General features: G+C 39.8%; 1 protein-coding gene across 1 annotated transcript; it reads right to left on the bottom strand.

Moving 5' to 3' along the window:
• Positions 1-1,106: 1,106 nt before the first annotated feature.
• Positions 1,107-12,193, bottom strand: LOC144539312 (myosin heavy chain, fast skeletal muscle-like). The gene is made up of 41 exons (XM_078283380.1): positions 12,168-12,193; positions 11,767-11,807; positions 11,418-11,636; positions 11,188-11,331; positions 10,937-11,093; positions 10,813-10,840; positions 10,610-10,724; positions 10,403-10,495; positions 10,247-10,310; positions 10,067-10,165; positions 9,870-9,973; positions 9,602-9,740; positions 9,367-9,485; positions 8,394-8,543; positions 8,127-8,297; positions 7,735-8,035; positions 7,494-7,564; positions 7,291-7,378; positions 7,061-7,178; positions 6,858-6,981; positions 6,639-6,775; positions 6,301-6,556; positions 5,963-6,205; positions 5,702-5,878; positions 5,467-5,612; positions 5,292-5,382; positions 4,799-5,188; positions 4,571-4,697; positions 4,294-4,412; positions 4,010-4,206; positions 3,730-3,913; positions 3,466-3,631; positions 3,202-3,326; positions 2,738-3,046; positions 2,447-2,650; positions 2,217-2,342; positions 1,940-2,110; positions 1,750-1,854; positions 1,544-1,639; positions 1,309-1,440; positions 1,107-1,207 (listed from the first exon to the last, which is right to left on the bottom strand). The coding sequence occupies exons 3-41, from the start codon at positions 11,622-11,624 to the stop codon at positions 1,187-1,189; spliced, it is 5,814 nt and encodes a 1,937-aa protein (XP_078139506.1). The 5' UTR covers positions 11,625-11,636; positions 11,767-11,807; positions 12,168-12,193; the 3' UTR covers positions 1,107-1,186.
• Positions 12,194-13,760: the final 1,567 nt, after the last annotated feature.

The following is a 13,760-nucleotide window of genomic DNA, read 5'->3' as shown; positions in this document are numbered from 1 at the left end:
TATATTTAATTGATTGATTAAAGGAAATGCATTAGACCTACATTAACCCTAACCCCAGGGATATTAAGATATTAAGAGAATAGACAGAATGAAAAGAAGCCGAGATATGCAGAGCTTCTTCATTAAAAAAAAAAAAAAAAAAAAGATTCAGAGCCAGCCACAGCCACTGCCAGCAGTGAGAAAGAAGCCCAGTCAAGTCAGCAGTCTAGGATTAGGCACAACAGTAGTGATGAAGAGCAATCAGCTCCACCTGCACATCATGGTATGTCAAGTTCTGCTACTTCCAGTAGCAGACACCATAGAAAACATCTCCGGGCCATATTCCACCTGGTTCCACTACAGTAGAGTGAGTAATGGTAGAAGCGACCAATCCGCATTTGATATGAAAATTTGAATATTTGCATATCAAAAGTGGGTTGGGCACAAAATCAGATAATTTGCATATCAAATGCGGATCGGTCGAAAAAACGCTTTTATAAGTTAAATATCTTAAAAATTGTAAGAGATATCAAAAAGTTGAATACAAGGACAGATTTCCAAAAGCAGCTGAACAGTTTACAGTTTGAATGAAGTTTCTAGCTGAAAGTATGTGGAAGTAGTTAAGTTCAAAAACTGTACAGAGTAATGCTAATGACAAGATGGCGGAGAAAACGAAACTTAACTCTGTGAATAGTCACATAATTATATCAACAGCAGTGATTGGTTGAAAAAAAGTATAAAGAGTATGAAAAAGTTGAATGCATGCCTCTGATTTCAGTATGAACTGAACAGTTTAAAGTTCGAATGAAGTTTGTAGATGAAAGTATGAAGGAGTAGATAGGCGGCAAAGTTTTGGAGAGAATAATAATAAGTTAGACTAAGAACAACGCAAGTGTTGCTTACAGCAAGCCCACTAACTAATCAGCAGGAAACCATTGATGAAGGATGAAGAACAGAGTTTAATTACTGCATTCACAAATGCATTTGTTAATCACTTAGTTAACATGAAGACATTTATTCATGCCTTGGTTAAGCATTTGTTCACCATTAATTAATGCATTAACTCATGTTAGTTAATACAACTCTTTTATAAAGTGTTACTGAATAAATAACAGACAAAAGAGAAATATTTGTGGTAACATTTATTGTATGCAATCAACAATGTCATCATATTTTATGACTTATTGTGATGCTTTAATAAGAGAACTTATTCAGCTGCTTCTTTTCCCTGTGAAAAATAAACATATTTTTAGTAAAACCCAAAGAAAATTTCAGTAATTTCAACATTTATATTCAATGAACATGCACTGATGAAAAACTTATGTTTACCTTGCCAGAGTCACGGCTCTTAGCTCTCAGCTTGTTGACCTGAGACTCGGCAATATCAGCTCGCTCTTCAGCCTCCTCCAACTCGTGCTGAATCTTCCTGCACTTTGTCAGGTGAGTGTTGGCCTGCTCCTCCTGTGAAACCATCATAAATTCTCATTGCAAATCCTAAGACTAGAGTAAAAATTGTGAAAACGTTTGCAAATAGATGAAGCATTTTTACATGATTTCAACTTACCGCTTCCTCAGCCTGCCTCTTGTAGGCCTTCACCTTCAGTTGCAGCTTGTCTACCAGAGCCTGCAGCCGGGCGCCATTCTTCTTGTCCTCTTCAGTCTAATGTAAGTATGAACACAAACATGAATGACCATTAATAATTGACATATTATCTTATAATATGGTCATTTAGTCAATAGGAATACTGTCACAAAGTAAGCTTGGTATACCTGGTATGTGAGTTCCTTCACTCTCCTCTCATATTTACGGACACCTTTAACAGCGTCTCCTCCACGTCTCTGTTCAGCTTCAATCTCTGCCTCCAGCTCACGCACCTTCAGAAATGAATTATAAACTATGAGACTCATTCTGCATATTTTGTAATGTCATGTACTGTAATCTGTGTAACAGTTATCTTACCCTGGACTCCAGTTTCTGGAGCTGTTTCTTGCCACCCTTCATGGCCAAGTTCTCAGCCTCATCCAGGCGGTGCTGCAGGTCCTTGACTGTGATCTCCAGGTTCTTCTTCATCCTCTCCAGATGAGAGCTAGTGTCCTGTTCTTTCTTCAGCTCTTCAGCCATCATAGCAGCCTAGAAAAAAAATTATTTACATTAATTAGGCATGCCACACAAAATTCATGTTCTTCCAGATGTATGGATGAGATCTGGGTGACTATGAAATAAAATTTAAACCCACATCAGTGATGGCTTTCTTGGCCTTCTCCTCTGCATTTCTTGCTTCCTGAACACTGTCATCTACTTCACCCTGGACTTGGACCAGGTCAGCCTCCAGCTTCTTCTTTGTGTTCATAAGGCTTGTATTCTAGGAAAAGGAAGGAAAAATTCAGTTTAGCAATGACTATGATGAGCTCATATTATTTAAAAATGTATTGATTATAGAATTAGTGAAGAAATTATTTTGTTTACTTGAGAGTGCAGCAGTCCAACACGCTCACTAGCATCCACCAGCTCTTGCTCAGCCACTTTACGGCCTCTCTCTGTCTGTTCCAGACCAACCCTCAGCTCATCAATTTCAGCCAACATGAGACCATTCCTACGCTCGACCATAGCAGCTTGCTCCTTGAGGTCTTCCTGCGCTCTGAGAGCATCATCAAGGTGCAGCTGGGCATCCTAATGTTAAGATTGTGTTGTAGAAACAGAAAAAGATCAGAATGTTGCTGCACATAGAATGGCATGTACAGTTGTCATGTGATGTACCTTCAATTGTCCCTGGACATTCCTCAGCTGCTTCTGGGCCTCAGAAGCCTGGCGGTTAGCATGACTCAGCTGAATCTCCATCTCATTCAGATCTCCCTCCATCTTCTTTTTGATTCTCAGGGCATCGTTCCTGCTCCTGACCTCAGAGTCAAGAGTAGTCTGCATGGAGTCAATCACCCTCTGGCTGTTCCTCTTGATCTGCTCCATCTCCTCATCTTTCTCTGCCAGCTTTCTGTCAACCTCACCTTTGACCTGGTTGAGCTCCAGCTGGACACGCAGAATCTTGGACTCCTCATGTTCCAGAGTTCCCTAAAATGTAAAAATATTAAAACATAGCCCGTGTTGTCTTCTGAATGTAATATTGGGCATGTCTCTATTGTTCAATAAGATATGTAAATTTCATGGACAAAAGATAACATATTCATTAGCAATTCTAATGTTAAGCTTTCCAGTTGAAATTTCACCTCAGCCTCCTCAAGAGCTGACTGGATCTCTGACTTCTCTGTCTCCACCTGCTTCTTGGACTTCTCCAGCTCATGGATGCTTTTTCCAGTCTCACCAATCTGTTCAGTCAGGTCTGAGATTTCCTCTGCAGAAGGTTATATATGTTTAATATTGCTAAGTCAAAGAATGAAGGCTATGTGTCTCATTCTAACTGATACATACATATTAACAATCATGAACATATTTCAAATTACTATTGCTAACATTATCAGGTGAGAACTCACGTTGCAGGTTCTTGTTCTCCCGCTTCAGGGTCTCCAGCTGATCCAGAGCTTCCTCATAAGAGTTTTTCATCTTGAACAGTTCAGTGCTGAGAGAACGAGCCTCTTTCTGAGCTCCCTCAAGCTCTGCCTGACCCTCCTCATATTTCTGCTTCCATTCTGCCAGAACCTGCATAGTAATTTAAAATGAGCAATGTTACCAAATTTTGGAATGGTTATACTTTGACACTTCCAGTGGTTTTGACAAGGTAATCAGTGTCAACACACCTTATCAAAGTTCCTCTGCTTCTTGTCAAGGTTGGCAGCCAAAGCATTGGCTCTCTCCACATCAATCATGAGGTCCTCCACCTCGCCCTGGAGCCTCTGTTTGGTTTTCTCCAGAGACGCACACTTGGAGTTCACAGCCTCAATCTGTTCCTCAGCTTCCTGAAGGCGCTGGGCAAGCTTTTTCCTGTTAAGCATTTGCCAAATGTAATCATTCATGTATACTATTCTAAAAAGTTTTTTGTAGAGACCTTTAGGAAAAACAAAATCTTCATTGACTCACTTTGACTCTTCAAGCTCCTCAGTGCGCTGGATAGCATCAGTTTCATACTTGCTCCTCCATTGGGCCACTTCACTGTTGGCCTTGGACATTCCACGTTGCAGCTCTGCCTTGGCCTCCTGCTCCTCCTCAAACTGCTCCCTCAGAAGATCACAGTCATGGCGGGCTGATTGCACACCGTGGGCAAGGGCATTCTTGGCCTGGAAAAGATTATAAAAATAAAAACCAGTGAATATATGAACATACAATCCTTAAAAAATCTTGAAATCTCTGACCATTTTACTCACCTTAACTTCCTCCTCAATTTGTCTCTTCAGCTCCTCAATCTGCTGTGTAAAGGCTTGCTTGCCTCTGGTCAGCTGGGAGACAAGGGCTTCTTTCTCCTCAAGCTGACGACCAAACTCACCTAGATGGAAATGGATTTTTTCAGTTGAAATATATACATTTCCAACTGGCCCAGCATTAAAGTAAAAAAAAAAAGCTTCTAATTTGAGTCTAATAATGGATTGAGTTCAAAAGTACAGTGACAGTTTTTATGAACAAGTCAATGAAAGTAAGACTTGCCATTCTCTGTCATCAGTCTTGCTCTCTGAGCGCTGATGTCATTTATCTGGCGAACATTCTCGTCATTCTTAGCCTTAAGTTCACTGAACTGGTCCTCAAGGGTGCGGCACATCTTCTCGAGATTTCCCTGTTTATCAACATTAGACAGGTTCAATAATTCTTCCACTAATACAAGTTTTTTCTCAAGTGTGAATATACAGTACATATGTATATAAGATAACATTATACCTTGGATTTTGCCACAGCTTCCATATTGCTTGATAGGTCATCAATCTCCATCTTGTATTCACTCTTCTCCTTCTCCAGCTTCTGCTTGACACGCTGCAGGTTGTCGATCTGTTCTCCCAGCTCTGCAACACTGTCAGCCTGCTTCTTGCGGAGAGCAGCAGCAGTGGCTTCATGCTGTAAGGTGGACTCCTCAAGGTCACGACGCAGCTTCTGGAACTCAGCTTCACGTTTCTTGTTCATCTCAATCTGAGCAGCAGTGGCTCCACCGGCCTCCTCAAGTCTCTCACTGATCTCTTCAAGTTCCCTGGAGAGGTCAGCTCTCTGCTTCTCAACCTTGGCGCGAGCAGCACGCTCAGCCTCGATCTCTTCCTCCAGTTCCTCAATACGAGCCTTGAAAGTTAAGAAATATTGTTAAATGAATGTATGCAACTGACACATTGCATAAAAACTCAATGATAAGTCTGACATAGATTTGAAATCAAACATTACACACCTGGAGCTCTTTAATCTTCTTCTGTAGCTGAGCACCCAAGGATTGTTCATCTTCAATCTTACTGAGATGCTGGCTTATCTCAAAGTCCTTCCTGTTGAGTAAATGTCATCATCATAAGATACTGGTTGCAATAACATATTTTGTGCATACAGTTTTTGAATTCTGTCCACATTACTTCTTGATTTTCTCGTCAGACTGCTGCTTGTCATTCTCAAGATCCATGACGGATTCCTGGGCCAGTTTCAGATCGCCCTCGAGCTTCCTCTTTGCTCTCTCAAGGTCCATGCGGAGCTTCTTCTCTTGCTCCAGAGAACCTTCAAGCTGCAAAATACCACGTGGTTATAATTACAAAGCATTAACAGCAAGCATATATTCTTATTGAATAGCAAATAGCATCTTCAAGAACTCACATCATCCACTTGCTGCTCAAGCTTGGTCTTGGCCTTGGTCAGAGTGTTGACTTTGTCTTCCTCTGCCTGCAGGTCATCAAGAGTCTGCTGATGTGCCTCTTGGAGGGCTTTCTTCTCCTTTGTCAGCTTAGCAATGCTCTCATCTTGAGAGGCCATCTCTTCAGTCAGGTTCTTCACCTGAATATGTAAAAACATATTGTCATAATTGGGTAATTATTCAAATATTGGATGATATATTAGACAGAGTGAATATCCATGAACCTTGTTCTCAGTGGCATGCTTCTCCTTCTCCACTTTGGCTAAGGTAAGCTCCAGGTCATCAATGTCCTTCTTGAGCTCGGAGCATTCATCCTCCAGTTTCCTCTTCTTGGCAGTTAGTTCAGCGTTGATTTCCTCCTCATCCTCCAGTCTCTCACTTGTCTCTTTGAGTTTTGCCTCCATCTGGATCTTACTCTTGATAAGTCCCTCACATCTCTCCTCAGCATCTGACAGATTCTCTGATTCCTAGTTAGAACAAGAGTGAAAAGGGAAAACATTTCAACATTTGCTCTGGAAAAGATGTGAGAAATCAACAAAGCTTTCTGTTGACATCTACTCACAGATGCCACTTGCAGCTGCAGATCATTCTTCTCCTGCAGAAGAGACACCATCTTCTCCTCCAGTTCCTTCTTCTTAGCCTGGGCTGTGGCCAGGTCTGTTTTCATCTTCTCATAGTTTTCCTTCATGTTCTGTAGCTCCTTCTCAGTTTCAGCACTCTTCAGAAGGGGCTTAATCTTGTAGTACACCTTCATCCATGGCCAGTGTTTCACATTCATGAATGAGCGGATGTTGTACTGGATGCCGTAAATGGCTTCCCTATGGAAGGAAATCACTATTATGTACAAAGTCATTTTGGCACTGCACCTAGCCTAAATATATGGTTAGAATTTCTACTTGCCTCCTTTCCATCATCTTCACAAACTCCTTCCTCATGACATAGCCACGGCAGAGACCCTGAGTCATGGTGACCAGAGCAGCAAGCTTCTCATCTCGCATCTCCTCAAGGGTACCTAGTAGACCAGCTTTGAAGAACACCTGACGAGAACATAAAAATATTATGGACAATTGATTTTCATCCATGAAACGGAGTTTAGTTTTTTCTTACTCAATTGTTTACCTTGGTGTGTCCAAATTTATACTCCTCATGATTCACATCAATTGACCCAAGCAGCTTCTCAGAGGCCTTCTTGTTGTCAATGAATTGACCCTCAGGGATGACACTGGCATTCAGTACTTTGTACCTATTGCAAAACAGTTCATGGTCACATTTGGCACCTTCTTTTCAAAGTTAGGAAAACTCTGTGGTAAATTAAGTAATACCTCTGCTTGAAGTCACCATAGAGGATTCTGCTGGGGAAACCTTTCCTGCAGATTCTGATACCCTCCAGCACACCGTTACACCTCAGCTGGTGGATAACCAGGAAGTTTTCCATCAGACCTGTGAAGAGGTTGTTACTTCATAATCATTATGACAAAGTAAAGGACTGTGTTACTGTGTTAAATGACTAAAGCAACCTATACAGACAATATTAAGTTAGCTGTCAGTGTACCTGGAGTCTTTGACTCATTGGGAATCAGGCAACGTACAAAGTGAGGATGAGTGCTCCTCAAGTTGGTCATAAGCTTGCCCAAGTTCTCCTGTAGATACAAGATAAAACCAAATATTCTTCATGAAAAGCATAAAATAAGAAAAAATTTGCATTTATTTGAGTTTAATTACAAACAGGCACTTTAGGCTGTTCTTAAATTTTACCCTGAACTGTGAGGACACAGTCTGCATGGAACCACCCTTCTTCTTGCCTCCCTTCTTGCCACCACCAGTCTCTGTTGATTTTGATTTATTAATATCATGAGTTGATAGGTCCAGTGTTGTTTACTTATGATCAAGCTGGAAAGTTATCATTCAACTGACTTTTTTGAGTAGGCATATTGTTTATCTTAAAGACAAAAACATGAATTCCCATAATTCTAAGCGTTATAAAATGATACTGTACCTTCAACAACAGGGGGATACAGGACAGGCAACAGTTTAACACCAGACTTCTGGTACAGTTGAATAACAGAGTCGTTCAGGGGATCCTTGTTCTTGTCCAGCCAGCCACAGATATTGTAGTCCACAGTTCCAGCATAGTGCACCAGAGAGAAATGGGCCTCAGCCTTGCCTTTGGCTGGCTTGGGCTTCTCAAATGCTTTGGTTTTACCGAGGTGCTGGTCATACAGCTTGTTCTTGAAGGTAGTGTCTGAGGCCTTTGGGAACATGCACTCCTCTTCAAGGATGGAGAAGATGCCCATGGGCTGTATAAAAAGTGCAAAGAGATATATCATGAAGTGGCACTGTTGTAGCATATCATGAATTCTAACATAAAGTCACAACATTATTGTGTACCTTTTCAATGAGCTCAATGCAGGCAGCCAAGTCCATGCCAAAGTCAATGAACTCCCAGATGATACCCTCCTTCTTGTACTCCTCTTGCTCCAGGACAAACATGTGGTGGTTGAAGAACTGTTGCAGTTTCTCATTGGTGAAGTTGATACACAACTGCTCCATGCTGTTGAACTGTCAATGGAAATAGGATTAACCTAATATATCACAAACAAAAAACTTCTGTTACAAAATGATCTTCTCAATCCATTACCATGAATGCATACTTACATCAAAGATTTCAAAACCAGCAATGTCCAGCACACCAATGAAGAATTGCCTTGGCTGCTTGGTGTCCAGCATTTGGTTGATGCGGATGACCATCCACAAGAACATTCTTTCATAGATAGACTTAGCGAGGGCGCTCACTGAGTTCAGGACCTGAGAAAAGTTTTATTTGAATCAACATCATTAGAATCCACAGTGTCACAAGGAGGGTCCTGATTTAATAAAGTAGAGATCCATCAATTGAAATCAATCAACACATGCAGGAACAGCTAACAGAGGACATTCAGATGCAAAATATAAATGTAATTTGTGAAATTCCTCCATTACAATATAAATACTTTCTACATACTTTAGCTTCATGAGAAACTGGGAAAATTCTCTCCACTGAATTTTGGAGCAATTTGTTTAGTGAATCATGGGAGTTCTATTTGTGTTTCTCCTTGTCTTTTAAGTACACTAATCTTATGTAAAAGTAGAAATACCATCATAGAAAAGTATAAGTTAACACCTTCCATTCAAAATCTTAATTAAGATAAAGTATATTTTTATGTGACCTTTTTTATTGCAAGAAAGAGTCACACAGAGGATAAGATGTCTTACTATGCTTGCCATAGCTGCCTTCTTTGAAAGTTGTCTGAGTTGTTTTTAAGTTCATCATACAAGATACAAAAATGGAATGGCGTATAAAATGGAAATTTGACTTTGAAATCTAGTGAATTAAACATTAAAAACATTAAAATTAAAAATTGGAAATGCATAGTACCTAAAACTGGACAACTGGAAGTACAATTCCTGATCATAAATTTTGATCTACACTCCTCTGCTGTCTTTTTTAACTGTTTATAGAGAGACAAATAAAGCACTTCTTCGTGGTATTCACAATCATTTACCTGAAATTGAAGCTTAAACATATTCATGCACTGGCTATTGACTTAATTATGAGATGTGTATGAAATTAACAGAATAATCTTCTAACCTGTTGCACAGTCTGTCCCTTGGTGACATACTCATTTCCGACCTTCACTCTGGGGTAGCACAGAGCCTTCAGCATGTCAGCCGAGTTCAGGCCCAACAAGTAAGCAACCTTGTCAGCCTCTGAAAATGTCACAAAAATACATTTACTAGATATATGACTGATTTGTAAAATGTGACATAGAAAGATTAATTTCATGCCAGAGGTTTTTTAACTCATCCATGAAGTTAATCCTCACCCTCTGTGCCATCTGGCTCAGCCTGCTCTTCACGCTGCTTCTGCTTGAACTTCATGTTACCATGGTGGAGCACAGCACCGGTAAACTTGTAGATGCCCATCTTCTCCTCATTGGTGAAGCCCAGAATATCAATAGCAGTCTGTATTCAATAGAGGTATTGACACTGAGTAAAAGTCACTATGGAAAATACATTTTACTGAGTAATTGTGATGGAATATTGAATGTATAAGAGATTAAGAAAATGAAAATGAGAGTGAACATCACTGACATCAGTGGCAACCAACTCTTCTTTGTCATCAATGCTGGCCACAGTAATCTGACCCATACTGCACATGGGGAAGTCATAGGGGTTGGTGGTGATGAGCGTCATTTCTGGAGATCAAAAAAGGTTTAAAGGAATGACTGGTTATGGACCATGTGAACAACATGGGTTGTTTTAACATTGTATCGCAATGTTTATCTTACCAATCAGCTCAGGTTTGTGGTTGGTCATCATCTGGTAGAAGATGTGGTAGCCTCTCTCATCAGGAAGCTGGAACGTCACTCTAGACTTCTCCAGCAGATCTGTAAGCATTGTTCATGAATCAAAATCTACACCACTGATAATGCCAGTCATTCCATTTAATATGTGAAGTTGATACTTACATGTCTCAATATCAGCACTAGCCAGTTTACCAGTTGTGCCAAAATGGATTCTGATGAATTTACCCTGTTTGGAATAGCATATTGTTTACCATCCCTCTGCATAGGCAATATATAATTGAAGATATTTCTCACAGTTTGAAATCCCTCCATACTTACAAAACGAGAGGAGTTGTCATTCCTCACAGTCTTGGCATTACCATAGGCTTCCAGCAAGGGATTGGCTGCAATAATCTGGTCCTCCAGTGACCCCTGTAATATGTTTTTTTTTTCATTTTAATATTCATTTCAGTAGTACATTTCTATTATGTCTTCATTTTTCAGAAATGTTTCCAATGTTTTTATAAAATCCTCATGATAATATACCTGCATCTTTCCTGATGTTGCCTCCTTCTTCTTTTCTCCACCACCCACTGAGATTGTTGCAAAGTACTGGATGACACGCTTGGTGTTCACAGTCTTTCCAGCACCAGATTCTCCACTGGGGATGGATATGTAGATTCAGAGAAATTAACTCAATTCGTTTGATGCTATTGGTCTTACAGAGGTGCAATAGATGTAAAACTTACGTGATCAAGACAGACTGGTTCTCCCTATCTGCAAAAGGAAAAATAAAGAAATATATTTCTTATCTATGTAACATAAGTTATTGAGTTTATTGATAGTTTATACATTTTCTTGACAAGAACATACCAGTAGCCATGAACTGGTAGGCATTGTCAGAGACAGAGAAGATGTGGGGTGGAGCCTCCATGCGCTTTTTGCCTCTGTAAGCAGCTACAACCTCAGCATCGTACACTGGGAGCCACTTGTAGGGATTCACAGTTGCACAGAACAGCCCAGAGTAGGTCTGAAGGGGATGAGAGAGATATGACCACTCACAGTATGTTGTATATGAGTCCATGTGCAATATTATACTTTACTCCATAGGCAGAAGAGCTTACGTAGATCATCCATGCTGCATAACGCTCTTTGAGGTTATACAGCACAGCGGCTTCATTGAGATGGGTCATCATGGCCATGTCCTCAATTTTGTCATACTTGGGAGGGTTCATAGGGGTGACATCTTCCTCCTTAACCGTCCTCTCCTGAAATATTGAAACACAATTTCAGCTTGTGTTGAAATTCCAACTGTAAGTTGCACTGCTGTGAGTTTCATGAAACTTCAACCTACCTCCTGGTTGGTAAGAACTTTCACGGTGACTTTGCCACCGTCTTTCTTCAGGATTGTACATTTAAGGTACAGCTCCTTAACATCAGCCACATAGGCAGCAGATTTGGCATCAAAGGGTGCGGTTTGAGCCTCAATCCTCTCCTTCTCTGGCTTACGGAGATAAATGGCGGCCTTGCCATAAACGGCCATCTCCGCGTCAGTACTCATGTTGGCGGCTTTCTGTAGATTGCCAAACAGAAATTAACTTTCCTCTTATCTGATGTGCATTGTTTGCTTTTGAGACTGATCACTGTATGATACAAGGATTCTTTATATTCTGTAGTTTAAATAGAGAAAAGGTAACTCTCACCTTTTTCTACCAACCAATCACAGAGGAACTTTTCACAACCCCTAAATGAACAAAGAGTTTTTTGTGATGTTTATGAGTTATTCTTTGAGTTTCAAGTGATACAGGTAGTATAGCGATTACAGATTAGTATATTATAACCAATTGCAGATTAGTGTAATATTATTCATTTACATTTGCTAAATTTCAATTATAGTCACACAACCAGATTTTTTACCCTTGACTCCTTACTTATTTGGAATATTCTTTCTTCACATTGATGACCTTATCCTATTTCACATCATCATGCCATTATCTGAATAAACATTAAACTGTTTAGTAATCAAACACTTTTGTCAAGCACTAAGCATCTCTAATACAACTTCTTTGGCATTAATGGCAGCTGAAACATCAGTCTCTCTTACCAGCAGTTCGTAGTCTCTGAAATCCCCTGCAGTCTGTCCATCTCATATCATGAGCCTCCTTATATTAATGTCATTCTGCAGGCCAAGCAGAAACTAAATATGGGGATGTCTTCAAAAGGCTCTAATGCATTTTCATTTGCATTTGACTCTTCATTGGCCCCCATCTTATAGTGCAAAATAATGTGCCATCTAACTGTCTCATGTAATACAAGATGAGAAATCATTTTCTGTCCATATATTTCATGTGTTATAAGTGAACTCTTAACTGACACTGTAACATATGTGAACCAGTTAAGCCTAAAATCTAACAGATTCAACATAGGAAACAATCCTACATGTATAATCTTTGCACTGATTACAATACATCAGATTTACCAACATCTCTTAACTCAATTTAAGATGTTATACTGCATAGAATTTTTGCAAGTATTGCAAATAAATATTTAAATTTGACCATACTATTTTATTTTTAATTTGTTTCCATACATACTGTGGTATGAATTAATTTGATTTGACAAATAAAAAAAACAATCTATAAATAAATCAGGTCAAGCTTTAACACTTGTGCTTGCAACATTGCAACCATAACTGGCAAGCCTTTTTTGGTATGCATAGTGCTTATAAACTTTTAGGACTTCATGCCAGAGGATAAGATTCAGTAGAGGACTAGCAGCTTTACAGTGGGTGTAGTGTTGCATGTATTTATAATTTGTTTAGATTAATTTTCCATTCCAACGTGCTGATTTTATCAACCTATTTTATCTTCTAATGAAAATAATATTACTTTTCTTCATCACCATTAACGAGGGTGAGCTTTACTAAATTTTAGAAATAGCAAAACTCAAGCCTGTTGTGCTACAGTTTAAGTTAAATGCTGTAAACAAAAATAGAGCATGCATAATGAGCTTAATAGCATAATGCATAAATAGCTTAATGTGTTGCATGAAAGCAGCTTGATTTTGAATAATCTGGCATTGAGCAGTGGTCCAGTGAAACCATTTTAGTGCAAAAAGACACATTCTGCCGGTCTGATGAAAAGCGCTAAATCTGCAGATGATATGGGGTGCTATTAATGCCATAGGTTTGCCAGGCTGCTCTGCTGATAGTAGGCTGTGATGAACCCAAATCATCACTGTTACATTGTCGCATTGTTCCGGTGGCCAAGAAGCGTAACATGGTGAGAACTTTCATCTCAGCTGAAAGAGGACAAGATCGTCCCATAGTTGGGCACACGGCATTACGCACAAGATCTGTCACAAAAAGTATACGACCTGTTTAACCTGTGTCTTTTGATCAAATTTTCATTATCTAGTGTCCGCCAGCCTTCCTCTGCCTGAACGTGTGCACCTTACATCTTGATGTAGCCATCGTCTGGCAACTCCTAACAGGTTAGGACACCTTTCGAGCAGTCCTAAATACACAGCAAGATAGGATTACTTTTGTGTCATAGAAATGTGTATAACTTGCTCTTACTCCTATGTGTAAAAGTAGGACCAAATTTGCATTCTCTGAGAATTTTTGGCCAGTTAGGACCAATTTCCTACTCTCAGATGCTTGTTAACTAGAGGCCCAGGGCAAAATAAAAGTGGTATA

This window comes from Centroberyx gerrardi, chromosome 5, assembly GCF_048128805.1.
Source record: "Centroberyx gerrardi isolate f3 chromosome 5, fCenGer3.hap1.cur.20231027, whole genome shotgun sequence".
Lineage (NCBI taxonomy): Eukaryota > Metazoa > Chordata > Actinopteri > Beryciformes > Berycidae > Centroberyx > Centroberyx gerrardi.
Note: the sequence above shows the minus strand (reverse complement) of the source record. Positions and strands in the feature narration are given on the sequence as shown.

Coding starts and splice junctions, on each gene's coding strand:
- LOC144539312 (XM_078283380.1), bottom strand. CDS start 11,624: ATGAGTACTGACGCGGAGATGGCCGTTTATGGCAAGGCCGCCATTTAT. Junction 6,776..6,857: donor ATAAATTTGGACACACCAAG/GTAAACAATTGA, acceptor TGTTCTCGTCAG/GTGTTCTTCAAAGCTGGTCT. Junction 1,855..1,939: donor TCCAGAAACTGGAGTCCAGG/GTAAGATAACTG, acceptor TCATTTCTGAAG/GTGCGTGAGCTGGAGGCAGA.